Raw genomic sequence first — 21611 nt, 5'->3', positions numbered from 1 at the left:
AAAGTAGCTAAACGGGGTTAATTTTCCATGCGTTTTCTGGTCATGGACAATAATTTTAAATATGTAATCGCGTTTTACCTTTCGCGGTGAATGCCGGAAAGACGCGACGGATTTTTCAAGATTTTCCTACCAAGTAAAATGCGATCAAACGGGGTTAATTTTCCATGAGTTTTCAGGACAGAAAAATCTTTGGATTACTTGCGTTATTCTTCTCGGTAAACGCCGGGAAAACAAGATGGATTATTTCAAATTTTCCTAACAAGGAAAATGCGACCAAACGGGATTATTATACGGGGTTAATTTTCCGTGCGTTTTCTAATCAGGAAAAACTTTGGATTACTCGCGTTATCCTTCTCGCTGGAAACGCCGTAAACGCCAGGAAAACGAGATGGATTTTTCCAAATTTTCTATCCAAGGAATATGCGAAGAAAATGCCTGGAATTAAAAGGCGGGATTGACGGCATGGAAAATCTAAAATTATACCAAGACGGTAAAATGCAAATAATATTTAAAATTATTGCGAACTTTCCAAACAATTTCAATTAATGGAAAACGCGGACTTTTTAGCGTGCCATTTAGTGGAGACACAATCGGAAGACAAACTATGCGATAAAATATTGACTCAGAGTTTTGTTAAAGACCCAGGGGAGTACCCCTCATGTGCAACGCTATTGTACTCAAGACAAAACGGTCACTAATCAATAAAGTGATCACTCTAGCTTAATACTCTTGTACTAATCACGTCCATTTTAAAAGAGTCGTTAACACATTATTTCAAAATAAGAACTTTCTTTGAAAAAGAAAAACAAGAACCTCTTCTAGTTATGGCAAGTCCAGACAAGTCTATTGTTTTCGCCGTTGACGTTATTTTTGCTCTAGGCAAGATGTAACACCCAAAAACCTGTTCTTACTCGTCCATACTCCTCCGAGTCTCTTGTTCTTACTCCTCCTTGCACCTCCTGTTCTATTGTTCTTACTCCACCTAATCTATTGTTCTTACTCCTCCTAGTCTCTTGTTCTTACACCTCCGAGTCTATTGTTTCTACTCCTCCTTGTCTATCGTTTTTATTCCAGCCTCAGCTTGCTTTGCAGCTTAATTCATCTCTTGAAAATCTATGCCCTTGGTCAGCCAATTCTAACCTTGCGCTAAACCCTATCAATACCGAAACGATGGTCATTTCTACCCGACAAATGTCTCGCGTCCATAAGTTGGATCAATATGACCACCAAGGTCTGACAACACAATGCTTGACCGAGTCTGCCAAGCCAAACTTCTTGGCCTACACTATCTATACAATATCTCAGCTCATCTCAGCAATATCAGACACCTTGATACCCTCTCTAACAGGGCGCACGTGTACTCAGGCAGAACGTGATCTCCGCGCTTTGGCAGTTAGGTTTGGAGGCCTGGGTATAACAAATCCCGCTGATGAGGCTTCTCTCGAATTTACAGCTTCAACGAAGGTCTGTGGTCCGCTTGCAGAACAGATAAAACAGCAAACGCATGAGCTGCCGTGTGACGATGCCGTACAAGAAGCACAGCAAGAGGCGCGCAGAGAGAAGAACGAGTACCTGAAGTCTAGATGCGCGGAGGTGAAAAGCTCTCTACCTGTTAATATGCTAAGAGCAGTGGACCTTGCTACTCAGGAAGGGGCTTCAAGCTGGCTTACCGTTCTGCCATTAAGAGAGATGAGCTTTGATCTCAACAAACGAGAATTCAGAGACGCTCTAGGATTGAGATACGACTGGGAGATCCCCGAGACACAATCTATCTGCGTTTGCGGGGACACATTCGACGCAGATCACGCAATGATTTGCAAGAGAGGCGGGTTTGTAATCCAACGCCACAACGAGCTGAGGGATTTGGAGGCGGAATTGCTGAGTCTGGTGTGTAAAGATGAGCAAACGGAGCCTGTTCTACAGGACATCACGGGAGAAGAGCTTAACAAGGGAGCTAACACCGCTCGAGACGCACGACTGAACATTGTAGCAAGAGGTTTCTGGGAGAGGCAGAGGCAGGCATTTTTTGATGTACGAGTTTGCCATGCTAATGCTGAATCCTATAGAGACATGAACATTGACCAGATATTTAGGCAACATGAAACAGAAAAGAAGCGTCAGTACGCTACTAGAATGTTAGGAATAGAGCAGGCCACTTTCACACCATTAGTGTTTGGCTCGACAGGGGGAATGTCAAGCGAATGCCAACAGTTTCACTCCAGGCTAGCGGAGCTCATTGTCGAGAAGAAGGGAGAATTATACTCAACAACCGTGTCCTGGATCCGTGCAAAAGTTTCGTTCGCCATTTTAAGACCTGCCCTTCTGTGTCTACGTGGTTCAAGGAGCCCAAGGCGAGCACATGTAAATATATATGACAATGACTTTGAAATTCAGAAACAGAGCAAATATTTTTCAAATGTATTTTTGTAGTTGTTTTTTTAACCACGATTTTTAATAGTATAGCTCAATTTTGTAAATAATCAAATTCTAATGAATCAAGAAAAATCATTTATAAAAGAAATATTTAGTAATTCTAAAATTGTAAATTGAGTTGTTTAAGTAAGTTACAATAAAATTATCATTATTATTAAAATATTATTATTATTATTATTATAATTATTATTATAATTATATTATTATAATTATTATTATAATTATATAATTATAATATTATAATTATAATTATTATTATAATTATTATTATTATTATTATTATTATTATTATTATTATTATTATTATTATTATTATTATTATTACTATTACTATTACTACTACTACTACTGTTACTGTTACTGTTACTATTACTATTACTGTTACTATTACTATTACTGTTACTATTGTTACTATTGTTATTATTGTTATTATTGTTATTGTTATTATTATTATTATAAAATTCAGAAAAATATATGTACAATTAATATTAGAAAAACTATTAACAAATGTGGCTTAAGAAAGTTATTAACACGTGACCTAAATGGAGACCTTGACCCGCTCACACACACATGGACTGTTCTTAAAATGGCAAAGGGGAGCTGGGTGCTCACCAGGAAATGGTATCGGCGTATGACTCTTCGTTCTAACTTGAGAGTTTGTTTGCTAATGTTTGTTTGCTAATGTTTTCATGTTCCTCGATTGGGATAGCGTTCAGCCATGAGCTGGCTCCCTTGTCTCTTGTCTTGAAAAGCTAGAAAAGCTCAGATATTTCAGCTTGCTGGCTTTGATCATCACAAAAATGAATTCCCACGCTACAAGGATAGTTTTATGAAATGTATTTTTCTTGAATTCCTTCTCAATTCACCGGAATATTCACAAAAATCAATATCATATCTAACTAACGGATTTCGTATGACCATTAGAAAGATAATGAATGTTGAGAAACCCCGAAGAATCAGCGAGTTAGACCTAGATTAAACGGCGTGCCAGAGTCGCACTGTTCTGGTTCGGTAGAGGTTCGATCATAGACCGACTCTACAATAAAAGTCGAACTTTTTGTTTGTTAACTCCCATGGGTATGGAGTGTAACAATATAATTATTAGGCACAAAAAACATACTGCTTCGTCTCATGGCGCTACATTGGAGGACAGAACACGAAGACTAGAAATGACTAGAAAAGCCTTCAAGTCAGAGCAATATGGTCTAATAGGAATAGGAGAATGAATTGATTACATGCCGCAATATATTGAATAAAGAAATGGCGATGACTCCTGCTGCGTCTTCTGTTTTTTTTTTTTTTTTTTTTTTTTTTACAAAACGGCATTTCGCATTAAATGCACTCGTATTTCGTGTCCCCGAAACAAAAGCTGCACATCTGTACCCGACCCGTTGAGTCCTCAGGTAATAATTTCTGAAACGTCGCCATTTTCACTATTGCCTGAAAAGTGGGAGGCAAGTGGCTACATACGGGCTTTCAGGCTACATACAGGGTCTCAGGGGAGTTATTGTAAATTTGGCGCATGCGCGAAGAACGGGGGAGTCAATAATACTCTGCACGGGTAGCTCCTTTTTTTTAATTTTTGTTCAACCAAAACGATTTGCATTGATTATAAACTATGCATAATGTAATCCTTATGACTGGTGCGACCTTGGAGCACCGTTTAATCCCTCGCCGTACCATAGTCGCATTATCCGACTAGCCCACTCGCTTCAGAAATCCTGCGAAATCCTCATTAATTCAATTTTGTGCGCAATAAACGGCGCGCTAACGTCGCATTATCTGTCGAACTTTTCTAGAGCGGCTCGATAATGCGACCCTGGCACGCCGTTTAATCTAGGCCTTAGAGTGGAAGCGGTGTTTGAAAAACAAGGCTTTCCGCTGTTGATTTTGAATGAAGTCTCTATTTACGCTAAATACATTATAGCAGAGTATATAAAATTAGTGAATATGAATATATTATCGAATTGCTCAACTGCAGCGAGGTGAACGGTAAATGCTTGGTCTGCTCTAAATATATATAGTTGTTGTGCGGTTTCGGTTAATTTTGTTTTAACTCGTCTACCATTATCATTTTCTTGTTTCTATGAATACTGTTTCATTTAGATAGCTGAAGCCTAATATCTAGTAGCGGTAGCTGATGTTGATGTTGTTCTGGGCGAGGAGCCGGTAGCCCATGTGCTTGGACAGAGGAAGAAACAAGACCATCCGCAAGGCGGCCAAAGGCCTAGGTCGCAAAAAAAAACCCGAAGAATTTGGAGGTGATATAACTTGGTTTCTCTTTTCTTCGTTTTGCGTTTTGTGTTTTTAGAAATTTTCAAACACGGTTGTCTTATTATGGACTCAGTCGCCGTGTGTACTTATTTAATCGTGCCTCCTTCGATATTTATTTTCTCCTCTTAACGTTTTATATGACAAGTTTATTAAGAGCATCAATGTTTCTCTCTTTTTTGTGTCTGAGGGTTAGTTTAGTTGTCGTATTATACTTTATTATTAGACCATTTGCACGGGAACCTTGGACGACAGCTCGTGTTGCAAGCCTTTGTGAACACCAATGCGGAGACAAGAATTTTGCTACGTATATCTATGTCTTGTATGGCAGGGACGAGAGTTCGTCACGTAAGCCTATGTATAGGCGGGACAAGAGTTCGTCACGCGAGTCTATGTATAGGCGGGGACGAGAGTTCGTCACGCGAGTCTATGTACAGGCGGGGACGAGAGTTCGTCACGCGAGTCTTTGTACAGGCAGGAACGAGAGTTCGTCACGCGAGTCTATGTACAGGCGGGACAAGAGTTCGTCACGCGAGTCTATGTACGGGTGGAACAAGAGTTCATCACGCGAGTCTATGTACAGGCGGGGACGAGAGTTCGTCACGCGAGTCTATGCACATGCGGGGACGAGAGTTCGTCACGCGAGTCTATGTACAGGCGGGGACGAGAGTTCGTCACGCGAGTCTTTGTACAGGCGGGAACGAGAGTTCGTCACGCGAGTCTATGTACAGGCGGGACAAGAGTTCGTCACGCGAGTCTATGTACGGGTGGGACGAGTTCGTCATGCGAGTCTATGTACAGTCGGGGACGAGAGTTCGTCACGCAAGGCTATGTACAGGCGGGAACGAGAGTTCGTCACGCGAGTCTATGTACAGGCGGGAACGAGAGTTCGTCACGCGAGACTATGTACAGGCGGGAACGAGAGTTCGTCACGCAAGTTTATATATAATGAGGCAGAGGCAAGAGTTTGTGTATAGTATGATTGGAACAAAAGTTTGTCACGCGAGTCTTTATAGTACGGCGGAACAAGAGTTTGTAATGTGAATTACGTGTAACGAGTAGAGAATTCATAACTATTAAAGCGGAACGAGGGATCGTCGGAAAATTTAATTATTTTATATGCATCAAAGCCGGCGCAAGAGTTTGTCATGTGAATTTATGAAGCCTGGTATACCAGGTCGGGGACTAGTGTGTATCAAGCAAATTATTTGTATGAAGCATGTAACCGACCAACATGGAGATGGGACAGGACAGGAGCAGAACTTAATGCAAGCATGTACGGGAAAATGAGAATCCATACTGAGCTCCTTCTCGGCTGCGATGCTAGCCATAGGGTTCCCATTTTGTGCAAAAGTAGTAATATCATTATGTGCAACTCGACGCTGACCATTTGATTGCTCTTTTGACGAATTAGGAGCCAATAAGGCCAAGGGCGGCAAGGTGTCATAAAAACGTTTTAAGGAGCAGATTACACCCAGAGCAATAAGGATAACACGAATTGAGTGGAATTGATAATACATGGCATGTAATCAACATAATTAAGCATGCGCTCAGGCCTTATTATCTCGTTTTAGTCTATGTCTATGTACTTGTGTGTTGCGTTAGGTTCCCGTGAGGATTTCGCCACAAACCGTATAACAATCCAACGATGTGTAAAGATATATTTATTCGATCTAGAGTGAATGAAAGTTATTTGATTTACATTGATTGCATGGAATCAAAGCTTATTTACAGTTATTCAAACTCACAAATTAACTTACTTCTGTGGCGTATCCGATCGTGTTTTCTGATTCTCAAAGTCCTGGTTAGCTGTAGGTTTTGTAATCGTACTGGTTAGCTGTATTTCAGAGTTCCGATCTCGGTTACTGTTGATCTGACTGATTTACAATGGATTATAATCACGTGGTTGAAATCGATATTAACGAAACTGTCACTTGTCACTTATGTAATAGATTTATGCCGAAACATTGTGTACTACCCCCAGGTCCCAGGGGGGGGGGGGGGGGGGGGAGACAGTTTTGAAACAGGCTACCTCAACAGCCTCTCAGTTGTACTGGGTCAAAACTGTCCTCCTCTGTGGGTCAGTACGGGGTTTCACAGGCAGTGAGGTATTGTTCTTTCTTTGTTTATTCTGGTTTAGAAGAGATTGTAGTTTTGGGAGGAGGATACTGTTTTTGATATGGCAGTATATTCCGGGGAATTTAGGCGAATAAGACAACTTGGGTAAATGTCAAGGAGACCCTGTACTGAATTTTAGAGACTGGCAGTTTTGTTGTAGGGCAACTCTAAAAGGAGATCCTAAGAACGAGATTGCTCACTGGTTGTTTTGAAGTAATTTAATTCTCATCTACCCTGGCGCGAGGAGACACTTTCAGATAGGTTTGGGATAAGAAGATGCGCGCAGACGTATCTGTAACGCTCGCGGAGTTGAGCATTATATGGGGGTTGCTCTTGCAAATGTCAATAAAGGACCTATTCAAGAGTGGCAGGATACTAACTCAAACGTTTTTTGTATGCGTTCCCTGCAGGCAATTCTGGAAAACGTCTTCCCGAGTAACAAAGACCCGATCGGGTTATTTAGGTTTGGGGAGAAGAAAGGATTAGAATATTAAAGAGGTTGGATGAGTATCATAAAGCGTTGTCATGAATGCGCGCAATGCACTTACTGGAATCGATGGATTCCCTGTTAAAGATATTAAGGTTTGGAAAGTAGGGAACCCATCGACATGTGTTACGTCAGTGGGAGTGCACATAGTGCACGGTTGCCGGGAGCCAAATTTATCCCCAATCTTAATACGATGCGACAATGGATGCAGTGTAGAATAGGTTCCTTTTTTTAAAAAGTCTTGCAATCCTCGAAGTACTACATCTCCTTAATAAACCGCAACTGCCTGTATCCTTGATGCTAAAATGAAATTTTCGATGGTATTTGTGCAAATAGGGTTTTTTTCGGTTTCAAGTCACAAAACAGCGGCAAAAACAAGATGTAAATGTCAAAGCGCGGGAGTAGGGTGAGTTAAAATGCTCACGCGCAGTGGTGGGGTGGTGGTTACTAAAAATAGCCAGATTCGTAATCGACATGGCGCGCGGGTAATACCAAAGTGTCCCTCTCTTATCTTATGCTCTCTTGATACGACTAATGATATCTGAAATATTAATGCAGCTTCTAAAGGCCTCCAAGTACATATTAATCTTATAGCTTCTGGAAACGATTACGTTGAGAAATAAACACACGATCTGACCACAGGCTTACCAACCACTCAGTCAGTCTCCAGTCAATCCCAGTAACTAGCTCGAATATTTTCACGATTGAATTGTCACCAGATGCATGCTGTCGGTAAAGCGACACGCTGATTGGTTAATTCAAGCCACGCTGTCAAATTGAATTCGAATGTTGTATCCACGGATTCCTCTATCGTCTCTGGGTTGCCGATATGTGTAAAAACTTAGCCTTTTCTGGTAGAAAGAGTTTGTTTGGGAGGCCGAAAATCGCTGGGGAAATGGAGATATTTATATTCTACCGCACTGTGGTGGTTGATTTTCGAGATTTTACTCGTACTCCAAATTCTGCCTGCCCTTTACTTCTTTTTATAGTTATATAGTAACGCGGAACCCTCAACTGCTCAAACGTTAGAAATACCGCTTATTCTGAATAAATACACATCACAATGCAATGAGATTTTATTGTGACCTTTATTCTAGAATATAAGACAATTATAGGACAATTACAGGAGGTGATCAATCGTGAAATTATTCGAGCTAGTACTGGGATTGACTGGAGACTGACTGAGAGGTTGGTAAGCCTGTAATCTGACCTGCATGGGCGATAAATTTGAATTTGGGCCAATCAAATCAAAGTGTTGCTTCCAACTGCCAAATATTTCTAGCCAATCACAGAGGGCCTAAAATATGGGTCCCAAACATGAAGATTTGTATCAGGCCTGACGCCCGCGCTAGACATTACAACATTAAAGTTTCCCTTCGTGCTGTAAAACTGATAGAACATAAATTAGCTCGTTATTGAAAGGTACAAAACATGGCCTTAGTCTATAGAAATTGTAGAATATGCATGTGTTAGTAGTGTGTTTTCGTTATACTAACAATGTGGGTAAGAGAATGTTTGGGACCACAAGTACACAGCAGAACAAGACGCGTAAGGTCCAAAATTGGGTCCCATCAAGATATCAATTAAAAATATCAATTAAAAATATTAAGAATTTGTTTAAGCATAAATTTATCAATTTCGCTCCCCCATGGTCCCGGGGGTGTTGCTATTGTTATGCAAAGCGGCCATTGGAATGATAATACATGACAATACATAAACTGCGCTAATAAAGGTCTTTATCTTGGTTGATTCAGATCAATGGCTGCGGCTGACGCTCTACACATTCTCAAATTAGGCAGATTCACAACAGAGGTGAGTCAAAGTCAGCAAAACAACAGTTTTCTATTGTATCAGCTATGATTATCTGCGTCCTTGTTATTATATCCAGAGAACCCTATCACACAGTACACCAACAAATAAAGGGTTAGGGTTCCGAATGTGTCCGTAATAGAGAGAGCTGAATTCATTGCGAAAACTGAATGGTTTACTATTTGTTGAATATATTTTGATTATGTCATAATAGTGTTCAACGCTCCTTTTTGGATCCTTTTAGATATTCATTGCTGCTACATGTTTCACAAAAGAAGTGATCCCGCGCTTATTTACATACCGTATATCTTAAATGGATTATGCAACATTTTATGGCGTAACATACCGTTCAAAATGAATCTGGCAATTTTCGGAGCCGTAAATAACAATTCTCGGAGCCTGGTATAAATTGTAGGACGTCGTTAATTCAAACCCTATTCTCGGCGTCGTCGGATAATAATTTACGGCTCCGATATTTAAATAAACGGTGTCGGGTTCTAAACCCAGGGTCCGTTATTCCACTTCGATTTCCGGCCCCGCAAATCGAAGCACAATTATCGGCGTCCACAATTAATAACCGATGCCGATAATTCATAAAGAGTGGTGTCGAAATTTTGACGTCGAATTAATTTACGGTACGACAATATACCTTTGTAGTTCAATCGCTTAGCGCAAAATTTAAGCCGGATCGGACAAAAGCACAAAACTCTTGCACACAGTTTCACTGGCGTATAAGTATTAAATTAAGGATGGGTGCCTAGGATAATAGGATGATTTGTTTTATACTTTGTTTGCAAACCAGGCTTTCTCTCTTATTGCCCTAGGTCATTTGTAGTATAAAATGAATTCATAAAACGATTTGCCATTGATGCAAAGGATTTATAAGAAAAAACTTTTTTTTCAAGCAAAAGAGTTAAATTTGCCTTTTTTTTGGAACCAGTGAGAACTCGCGCTTGGTCGCGCTTAACAGATACTTAACAGAACTATTTCGTTCAACAGTCTCGAAGCGATGAACTGTAACGACACTACAATTCCTTTCTTTTTAAAGCGGGTTACCTGTGTCGAGAACAAAATTTCGATCCTTTTAGTCTAGAAAATGGCGGTATGCTGGCAACAACGTATGTGGTTGGGAATTACGGTGGGTCCCTCTCTAAATGGAAACCGAGAATGGTGCAAGAAAGTGAGAGCGATTGCGAGACTACACTCTACACAAGTTAAGAGGTAAATGAATATTCTCTGCTAGATTAACATTTCCCTTTTTGAAAAAAAAAATGGATCGCTGCACAACCACGCGAAGAAATAATGAGCCAGACAATGCTTAATAAAGAAAAATGTAGTTTCCAGTTAACTTGATAATGGCAGCATTCATCAAAACACAATAATTAAAAAAATTCCTTTGCATGGAATTAACAAAAAGAACAGACTAATATTAATTGAAACTTGGTTTCCACGATGTGAAAAAATAGTGACCGAGAATTGTTATTTCCGGCTCCGAAAATTGCCAGATTCATTTTGAACGGTATGTTACGCCATACAACACGACAAATTCGCCGGTCGGGACAAAACTTCAAAGGAGCCGATTTCCTGCCCCAGGGCAGGATATCTACCTGATATCAGGAGAACTCTACGTGGATGTTGTCTAAGCATTTCACAACGGAATGTTTTTTGTTGTTGTTCAGATTAGAAAGAATATAAATGGTGATCCTAGTATGACATCCCTACCCCTATAACTAAGCGAAATATACTTGTTCCGCCGGTTCCACTTTTTAGTAATGCCGTAAGTACTCTGTCTTCTCAAATGACTCGTGAAAGTGATAGTAAAACAAAGAAGGACAGGCACCATCTTTAACACAAGCTCAAAAGCAACGGCTCAAAAGTGCTGCTGACGGCTCAAAGAAGCGGCCCAGGGAGGCTGACACTTCCTTTAAAGAGGACACGGATGCTAAAAAGACCAAAGGAGGGCAATATCAGGCTAAATCCAAAAAGAAGCCGCAAATCAACCAGTGCACCGAAAAGCAGCCGGCAAGCGCGCCAAGCGCGAGTCAACGACAACAAGCTGACGCTCTCGAACCATCGGTTATTTTTGGAAATAAATTGGAAAGTTCATAGAATACTGGTCTGTTCATATGTTAAATAACTTTAAATCGGTTACCGATAAATAAAATAAAACAGTAGCACATCAAATACCTCAATTTCTTAACGAGTAAATTAAAAAAAAAAGTATGCTATAAAAGAATTACTAACGAGCCTCCTTAACACATTGACCCCTCAACCGGCCTGTACCGGCTTTGGGAAGTACCCACAACCCAAACAATTCATAAATGCAAACTAAACACAACAAGATGAAGATACTCAGGCATCAGTCTAAGGGATAAATGGTCTTGAAGATATGCATCCAACCAAGGTGTTGGTAACTACTCTTAAGCCAAATAATAGCACAGGTTCTTTGACAAATTTCAAATCGAACAAGGAAAGAAAAGCCGAATCACCCCTCTCAATAAAACGCTCAAAATACAACACAAGGGAGAGAGCTCAAGACACAAATAGATACCTTTATTCTGATCCTTCAGGTTCATTTCCATGGCCTCAAAACACAATGTCCACTCCTTGAAGGCTTGTAAAACCATGAAGATGCCTTTACGGATTGAAAAGCATTCTGGGAGATCCAGGGAAAAATTCACGAGGGGAGGGCCAGTCAACACTCCTCTCCCCAAAGTCAGATGGTTTTTTATAAGTCTTTTCACCCCGAAGCCAAACAAATCAATTCCAGGTCATACAGACCCAGAATAGCAGCGTAAACAATTTTGGAATCAATTTGGTTTCAGAAAAGACAACATTTAGGAGAGCTGTGGTGATTCATTAGAAAATTATTTTCTCATCCAGGCAAAGCCAAACAAAAAAAATCATCATGAATCCACCTTTGCTTGCAAATATCCATAAGCAAAGCACTCAATTATGCCCCAAAAGACTTCATGATGTCCTGAGACACTCTCCTAATATGCTTATAGCTGTATTTGTGATGAAAAATATAAGCAACCATCAACTTGTGCTGGCTTCAGCTCAACGACGAGGGATTAAAAGTGAAGACCGCAAAGCACTGTTGGAAAGCTTGGATACCGCTGACTAGGTGCAGCTGTCTTTGACTTTGACGGGCTGTATAATAACAATAATAATAATGATGATGATGATGATGATGATGATGATGATGATGATGATGATGATGATGATGAAGATGATGATGATGATGATGATGATGATGATGATGATGATGATGATGATGATGATGATAATCATATTCGATCACAGCTGTTAACAGCTGGTAGGTTATGTATCGAGGTCAAGTCGTATCCTACGACCTCAGACCTCGAGCACCTGTCTTAGTAGCCGCGCTGATCCGAGGAGAGCGCCAACAACGATTGGGACAACACATGTCTTTATGTCCCATAATCGGGCAATTTCTCTTCTTATATCCTGGTATTTCAGGACTTTCTCCTTTTCCTTTTCGCCGACATTAGCATCTCCTGGCACAGCAATATCAATTACTATGCATTCACCTTATTTTCTGTTCACTATTACGATGTCAGGTCTTCGGGCTTGGATTTCCCTATCTGTTTGGATGGTAACATCCCACAGTATTTTTAGGTCAGGTTTTTCGATGACTGGTAATAGCTCGTGTTCATACCATTTTTCTTTAACCTCAAATCCATGTTCTTTCGCAATTGCCCAATGCACAATTCTGGCCACGTTGTCGTGTCGGTGTTTATACTGGCTCTGTGCCATCTTGCTACATTCACACAGTAAGTGATTCACCGTTTCATCTTTCAAGCCACACATTCTGCATAAGAGATATATCTGTTGTTTTTCTGTTTTCGCCTTTAATGCATTCGTTCTCAGCGCCTGGTCTTGAGCTGCTGTGATCAGTCCTTCTGTCTCTTTCTTCAAGTTTCCTTTTGTCATCCAGTCCCACGATGACTCATCCCTTGTTTCTTCCGTCTGTCTAAGAAACTGACCATGTAATGGCTTAGTCTTCCAATCCTCTTGTCTTTTTGTTTAGCTTTTCTTTTAAGACCCTAGCAGTCTGTTCTTCCTCTACACGAAGTATTCCTTCATTCCTCACCGCTAGAAGTAACTGTTCCTCGCTTTTGTGAACATAGTCTGCCAATCCCTTTTCTTCTAGATGTATACAATCTTCAACCCCTATCAGCCCACGGCCTCCACATCGTCTTGGTAGATATAAACGGCCAACATTAGCTCGAGGGTGTAGCATTCCATAGATCGTCATCCGTTTCCTTGTCTTCCTATTTATGTTCTCCAACTCAGCCTTGGTCCACTTAACTACACCAGCTCCATATCTTAAACTGATACCGCCCAAGTGTTTATGGCCATTATGGTGTTCTTTCCGTTAAGCTTTGCCTTTAGCACTTTCTTAAGTCTGCGGAAGTATTCTCGGCTTATGTCTTCCTTTATTTTTCCGTGTAATAGGTCATCGTACTCAAGGATTCCTAAGTACTTGTATCCCTCATTCTCTATCGTCTTCATCTTCTGTTCATCTGGGAGTTCAATTCCATCCGAGTTCACAACTTTTCCTCTCTTAAGTATGAGGATCCCACACTTCTTAAGGCCAAATTCCATGCCAATGTCACTACTGAATATTCGCACTGAGTTTATTAATGAATCAACTTCACGTTCATTCTTCCCATACAACTTTAGGTCGTCCATGAACAGCAGATGGTTTAGGGATCCCGCATCCTTGCCTAATTGGTACCTCCCACTTGCACTTCGCAGTATAATCGACAGTGGTATTAAGCATATTACAAATAGCAAAGGGGAAAGGCTAACGCCTTGAAAAATGCCTCGTTGTATTTTCACTTCTCCCAGAGTTTGTCCATTAATTAGAAGCTGATCTTTGGTGCCTCTTGAAGCTCTGCGGCATCCCTTCTGTTCTACGGGAGCATTTCTGCATTTTCTAAGTGATCGTATATTTTGTCTGCGAGTGTTCCGCTGAGTAGTTTCCACATCAGCGGTAGGCATGTAATGGGCCGGAAGTTTTCTGCGGTATTCCCTAGTGTCAGGTCTTTAACACATAAGACAGTTATTCCTTTATCATCATCATCGTCATCGTCATCGTCATCGTCATCGTCACCGTGACCGTGACCGTCACCGTGACCGTCACCGTCACCGTCATCGTCATCATCATTGATTGTTGTCAATCATCAGTGATTGTTATGTGATTTGAACGGGAATCTTGAACCTCTTACACATTTGTGAACTGTTCTTAAAATTGCGAAAGAAAATTCGATACGTATCCATGAGATTACACGGGCATAAGCCTCGCCGTTCTTAATAGACAGTTTTTCTGCAAGGGATTTTAGAAAGTTCTTACAATCTACCCCCATGCCTCCATTTGTGCCAAAAACTAGTGGTGTAAAAGTTCCCATCTCTACGTTGATTATTCTCTGGTTGTATTTCCTCTTCTTCTCATTCTCTTGTTCTCTGAAGATAGTTTCTGTGGGTTTGTTCTGGTTAGACTGGGAGTTAACATGCGTTACACGTACATCGAAGAATGCTGTAACTCCTGGTGTCCAGAAACCTCCTGCTTTTATATCCAGCCTCGCTTCTTTGCTTGTAACAGTGGATTGCAGGTTAAAGACTTCATTGTCAAATGGTCGCAAGAGTGGCTCTGTTTCTACATTTTTGCACACTTTACTTATGTGAGCTGTCAAGAGATCTCTGATGGTGTCATGCCTTCGAGCTACAAAGCCTCCTTTCTTACAGGATAATGCATGGCTGACTGTGAAGAGTAAGAGTAAGAGTAAGAGTAAGAGTAAGAGCAAGAGCAAGAGCAAGAGCAGTCATAGTAGTCAAGTAGTCATAGTAGTCATAGTAGTCATAGTAGTCATAGTAGTCATAGTAGTCATAGTAGTCATAGTAGTCATAGTAGTCATAGTAGTCATAGTAGTCATAGTAGTCATAGTAGTCATAGTAGTCATAGTAGTCATAGTAGTCATAGTAGTCATAGTAGTCATAGTAGTAGTAGTAGTAGTAAGAGTAGTAGTAGTAGTAGTAGTAGTAGTAGTAGTAGTAGTAGTAGTAAGAGTAGTAAGAGTAGTAAGAGTAGTAGTAGTAGTAGTGAGAGTAGTAGTAGTAGTAAGAGTAGTAAGAGTAATAAGAGTAATGATAATGTTTTTCACTCTGTACACTCTTTTACACAGTTTGAGTTAATAATTAAAGGGAAAATAAGAATAGAACATTGAGTCTGGAATCCGGAATAACAAGTTTGGTACTAAATGTAACCAAATATTATGTGTTCTATTTTTAGGACAAGTTATCTTCGGGTTCCATAAAGTACTAGGCTGCTCTTTATCTTTAATGTTCTAATGTTTCTTCGCTCTAAATAAATTAGCGTGAAAAAGCACTGATTCCCAAAACAAAAAAATATTGCCAAGAACAGATCAAACAATTTAGTCGAGGAGGAGATTACAAAAAGGGGCTTTTAAAAAAAGTGGCCTGCGTAGCACCCCCACTACACAAAAGGTTTGACAACAGATCTAGCTTTTTCAGGATTGCACAGATGTTTAAAAGATCATTTATTATTATTTAGGAGTGTCCAAAATGATTTGTAACCACAGAAGCATCTAAAATGGCCGCCATCCGGTGTAAACACAGAAAACCACAGGAAGCTAACAAAAATTACTAAGGATCCTTTATAACAAAAAAAACTTCATGTCCTCATCGTTACGCTTTGACATTTTTAGTTTCTTGGTATATCCCGCGATGATACGAGATAAATCCCCAATCGAGCACCGATTTTAAATTTGCAAAATACAATAAAGCTGAACAGTGAAATTCCATGTGTAGTGAGTGACTCGCACGAACAGATTGGATAGCCAAAACATGACAAAAATCCTCGTAAATTGGTTTATGTGACCATCCTGTCCTTAAAGTGAAAAAAAAATTGAACGGGGTATGAAATTTTGGTCTTTTAGGTAGCAAATAGCTGCAAAACATGTACATATAGTTTTGCCTTAGGCAGCATGCAGATAAACCTTCAGGCGCGTACAAAGGGGGGGGGGGGGGGGGGGGTGAAGGTTGCCCGCGCTTGGTAATCAAAAAGTGGGTAATTTCTTATTGAAGGATCGTCAAGTACTACGCTTTTCCCACATGATGTTTATGACCGCGAACCCTTCCCCCCCCCCCCCCCCCCCCCCTAAGCTATTAAGCCAATCCTGGGTACGCGCCTGACTAATGCTTATTAGAACTGCACCTTTGAACTCTTGCCCTTTGGGGCGACAAGAGTCATGCTAGACATCAGATTAAATAGGGTTTCCGCTTTAGTGTTGTTGTGTCTCTTTTTTCTGCTGTTTTTCCCTGATTTCTACTGTTTTTCTGATTTTCCGTTTTCTCAGATAACCTTAACCTCCAACTTATAGCGCTTTATTTTTTTTTTGCTCCTCTTCAGAAATGTCTGAAGGCAATCACGAAGACAACACTTGTAAGACTACATCTGTAGAATTCTCAGCAGGGGCTCTGTCGACCTTTGACGACGTGTTTAAGCACGTCAACTCGTTTGGTTGTTACCAGAGGGCTCTGTACGCCGGCGTCAACCTTCTCATCGTTCCCATCGGGCTGCAATTCGCTCTGCTCGTTTTCGCCTTCGGAACTCCTAAGTTCCATTGCAGTGATGTTAACTCCACATGTGCTCCGAGCAAGTGCTGTGACAACTGTTCTTCGTACACGTTTGATGGACCGTTTACTAGCGCAGTGTCCGAGGTACGACGTCATTCTTGCTCAATCTTTGTCTTAACCACTTTTTTTACCTGTTTGGTAAAGGAATTTCATATTGAACACAATTTTGATTATAAAAGAATTTAAGATTTTTGTTACCTGGCTTGTAGCGTCACTTTTTTGCTATTTTAGTGGAATTTGATTTGCGACAACGCGCACAAAGGCGCCGCCGTGCAGTCATGTTTCTTCGCTGGAATGCTCATTGGCTCATTGGTCGGTGGCTGGGCCTCGGACAGATTCGGACGGCGCCTTTGCCTCCTGGTCGGTTCAGCTATCATGACGATTCTGTCGTTCGGCACGTTTTTCGCTGACTGTCCCTCCCTCCTTGCCCTGTTGCGGTTCGGTGTTGGGTTTGCCCTTGCGTCAGTCATGGTGTGTCAGTACGTGTACGTGATAGAGCTGGTCGGACCAAAGGCCCGGACGATGTCCGGTAAAGTCCAAGACTTCTTCTGGGACCTAGGGGATATCTTGTCTTTTACGTGCGCGTATTTTATCAGGGAATGGCGAATGCTCATCCTTTGCGTTACACTGTTTTTCGTGCCTTTTTTCTTCTTCTGGAGGTAAGTGATGGAATTAGTAACAGCACATTCCTAGACAAGAGACCATTCAAAAAAGGATTTGTGGTGCAAAAATAACTATAATTTTTATAATTCATAAAAAGTAATGTGATCTCTTAGTTGCCCATACACCTTTTATTTACTCATCTTTGGATGATCAGAGGCGTGACTGTAACGTGAAATGAGGAATTGATTGAGCGAGCTAGAAAAACGAGTTATCTAAACGACAGTTATCAAAGAATTCACATGATTTCTTAGTCAAGAATTTCCTTATATTTGAATTGTTCATATTTGGATGATCAGTGACGAGCCTGTAACGTGAAATACTCTGTCCTGTATGAATTGCTCATATTTGGATGATTAGTGACAAACCTGTAACGTGAATACTCTGTCTTGTATGAATTGCTCATATTTGGATGATTAGTGACAAGCCTGTAACGTGAAATACTCTGTCTTGTATGAATTGCTCATATTTGGATGATTATGACAAGCCTGTAACGTGAATACTCGTATTACCCCAACAGGGTGTTTCCCGACACCGCTCGTTGGCTCATCACCCAAGGGCGTCAGGATGAAGCTCGAGAACTCCTCATGAAGTATGGCGGCAAGAAGAAAAAGCTTTTAGACAGTGATAACGCGACGGCGATGATTGAAAGCATTTACAACGAGGAGATGAGAGAGCAGGAAAAGCGCAAAAACGGCAAGAATTACACTGCCTTCGATTTGTTCCGTTCACCGAAATTGCGAAAGCGAACTCTGATTCTCTGTTTTAATTGGTGAGTAGTGCTCTCCTGAAAACTAATCCCAGGAGAATCACAGATGAACCCTATTTCATCTGTAATTGTTGTCAAGACACAACCGTTTGTGACGTTCATGGTAAACGTGGATGGCTAAAAGTTTTCTTGTTCGCCCCCGACACCCTTCACACTAATGTCCCCCTGTTAATTAACAGTAATATGTCGTCCTGCAGGTTCGTCATCTCTCTCATCTCCTTTGGGATTTATCTTTACATCACCGCATTGGCAGGAAACCTCTACGTCAACTATCTTGTGATGACTCTTCTTTCCATTCCGCATCTTCCGATTTCTTGGTTTCTCATGCAAAGGTGAGTTTGTTGTGTTCATTCTTACGACGAATCTGATCATCCAAAAACGTATTTTCTTGCAAAATAGGATTTTATAGTGCAAGCACTTTGCACAACACGGCATGGCAAAACAGCACATCAGACACAGCAAAACACGACAAAATTATCAGGTGTTTTGACACAACTCTTTTATTGAAAACCCAGGTTTGGGCGTCGGATTCCGTTCTTCGGTTACATGTTCATCGCTGGTATTTTATGCTTGGTTATAATGGGGATCCCGAAAGGTAAGCCATATCGTGTTTAGCTCGTGTAATTAATGATTGACATGTCCCGGTAATTCTGTTTTTCCCCTATTGCAGCCAATGCAGCTATCGTAGCGGGTCTTGCTATATTTGGTAGAAGTCTAACATCGTGTGCATTCAACAACATCTACCTTATTTCCTCAGAGCAGTTCCCTACAGTTGTAAGGTAAAACAGATATCTTTTTTTCCATTAGGCACGATGATGAATGCTGCATTCATTATAACAATTGTTTTTTTTAGAGAATGACGCCTTTGACCTACATGAAAGGTTCTTCCGACACTGTTTTTGCCGTAGTTTTGTGATTTTTTTTTTCACGACCCTTTAATATCGCCACGAGATTTTCGGTATTTCCGCAAACGTTTTATTTTTGCCGGTCAAAGTATCGTTCTACCGAGTGAGGTTCCAGTTTAACCATTTCTGCATTTAGGAACATCGGCATGGGAGTGGGCTCCATGTGCGCTCGTGTTGGCGCCATTTTATCGCCGTTTATCGTCATGCTGGTAAGTTTAGATAGAAGCATTGAATCCGAGTTAATAATATATAGATTTAGGCACTGCCTAAAAGCGGAGCCAGCATTGAATCCGAGTTAATAATATATAGATTTAGGCACTGCCTAAAAGCGGAGCCAGCATTGAATTCGACTTAATATAATGATAACCTTATCCTGCAATCATGGGCATTTCAATTGGGGAACCCAGTCCTTCTAGAATTTACAGGACATTTCCGGTCAGGGGGGGAGTGGAGGTCAATTTTAAATTGATTGAAAGGAAGCACATGACCGTTTTAGAAAAATGGCTATTTTCCTAAGATAATGTCCATGATTTTCTGAAAATCGGTCACGTGACAAAAGTGGATGGTACATTAGCCAGCAAGATGTGGCCTCTTCGTCTAAAAGGCACTCCATATTGATAATCAATTATATTCAGTACATTTAATATAATATTGTTCTTCGTCACAACAAGATGCAGCTTATTTTCCGGAATATCGAAGAAATGAAATCGGTGTTGTAGTCATAGTATTTCACTTTTTGCCACACACGCTTCACTTTACACGCTATTTCGGGCCTTCTTCCATCGGTTAGATCTGGGTTGAGTAATAGATGCGTAATAATTCGCAGGCGCGAAAGAAAAAATAAACGCTGATTCTGAGTTCACGCAGTAGATTGCGAGTTATTTTACACCCCAGCATTTTTTTTTGTTTTATTTTCTGAATTTGAAAACCAAATAAACTCTTAGATTATAATTGAAGCAATAACAATGTTTTTTTTCTGGTATTTACGCGGGTTTGAATAATGATCACGTTTGTTCACTGACCTAAAACAAGGAAAATCTATATCCACTATCCCTAAGAATCAATAAGGAAAAACACAATTCGTAGAGGGATGCAAACTCTCCTTAAGTAATAGCGTAGTGCCCTTAGCTTAGACTTTTTTACTCCTTTGATAGCTCTCTTGATGTCTTTGCTATTCTTTTGCCATGTCTCTTCACAGGCCCAGCTTCCAGGGTTTAGCTTGACTTTCCCCGTCAGCATCTTCGGCGTCCTTGCTGTGCTAGCTGCTATTTCGTCGCTATGGTTACCAGAAACACTCAATACCAGTCTCCCGCAGACTATCGAGGAAATGGAGAGGACCAAGGAGCATTATGGGGTCCCGTGCTCTACTCTGCGATCAAAGAAAACCGTCGAATATGCCTTTGATGAAAATGATGACAATGTAGATTTTGCTTGAGTTTGAACCCTTTCGCTGTTCAAAATAAACATGTCTTGTCTGATTAATTTTTCAGGCTTTCACGAATCACGAATAAAAAAAGAAGCTTCTGCCAATCACGGTTCTAACTTTTATTTTTCTCCTGAATATATGATTTAATATACATAGATCATAGATCAACGCTGCGGTTGATCCACTCCTCAGTTAAACTAACACACAATGACATTAACGTTTACTTCTACGTACAAATGTATGAAACGTGACGCGAAAAACCGCCAATCACGAATCACGAAAATACTCTTCACCACCCTAACATAACTGCACTTATTAAATGATTGACACCTTTTCTATTGTTATTGCAAGTTTATTTCATTAAAAATACCTATGAATAATTTACAATATTAAAGAACGGGAAGAGCTTCATTTATCAGCAGGGAAAAATGGGGTTTAATATGAAATCATTAAATGTGAATGAGGTTATAACTAGAATACTAATAAGGAGGAGTAGGTTAAAAACTAGATATTTGTAGGCTTTTACGAATTACGAATAAAAAAAGAAGCATCTGCCAATCACGGTTTTAACTTTTATTTTTCTCCTGAATATATGATTTAATATACATAGATCATAGATCAACGCTGCGGTCCATCCACTCCTCAGTTAAACTAACACACAATGACATCGATGTTTACTTCTACGTACAAATGTATGAAACGTGACGCGAAAAACCGCCAATCACGAATCACGAAAATACTCTTCACCACCCTAACATAACTGCACTTATTAAATGATTGACACCTTTTCTATTGTTATTGCAAGTTTATTTCATTAAAAATACCTATGAATAATTTACAATATTAAAGAACGGGGAGAGCTTCATTTATCAGCAGGGAAAAATGGGGTTTAATATGAAATCATTAAATGTGAATGAGGTTATAACTAGAATACTAATAAGGAGGAGTAGGTTGAAAACTAGATATTTGTCAGGCTTTTACGAATTACGAATAAAAAAAGAAGCTTCTGCCAATCACGGTTTTAACTTTTGCTTTTCTCCTGAATGT

At 40.3% G+C, this 21611-nt stretch overlaps 2 protein-coding genes across 2 annotated transcripts; both read left to right on the top strand.

The window, feature by feature from the left end:
• The first annotated feature begins 1323 nt into the window (after positions 1-1323).
• Positions 1324-2441, top strand: LOC125561752. The gene is made up of 2 exons (XM_048726037.1): positions 1324-1389; positions 1423-2441. Exon 2 carries the CDS (start codon positions 1618-1620, stop codon positions 2428-2430), a length of 813 nt encoding a protein of 270 aa, XP_048581994.1. The 5' UTR covers positions 1324-1389; positions 1423-1617; the 3' UTR covers positions 2431-2441.
• A 6226-nt stretch (positions 2442-8667) lies between these two features.
• LOC5504876 (organic cation transporter protein) lies at positions 8668-21577 on the top strand. The gene is made up of 10 exons (XM_032373212.2): positions 8668-8731; positions 9064-9121; positions 16578-16888; positions 17036-17463; positions 17985-18236; positions 18431-18565; positions 18749-18828; positions 18904-19012; positions 19275-19347; positions 20337-21577. The coding sequence occupies exons 3-10, from the start codon at positions 16580-16582 to the stop codon at positions 20571-20573; spliced, it is 1623 nt and encodes a 540-aa protein (XP_032229103.1). The 5' UTR covers positions 8668-8731; positions 9064-9121; positions 16578-16579; the 3' UTR covers positions 20574-21577.
• Positions 21578-21611: the final 34 nt, after the last annotated feature.

The sequence above is a fragment of the Nematostella vectensis genome, chromosome 1, assembly GCF_932526225.1.
Source record: "Nematostella vectensis chromosome 1, jaNemVect1.1, whole genome shotgun sequence".
In the NCBI taxonomy this organism is placed as follows: Eukaryota; Metazoa; Cnidaria; class Anthozoa; order Actiniaria; family Edwardsiidae; genus Nematostella; species Nematostella vectensis.
This window is presented reverse-complemented; position numbering and strand designations above follow the sequence as displayed.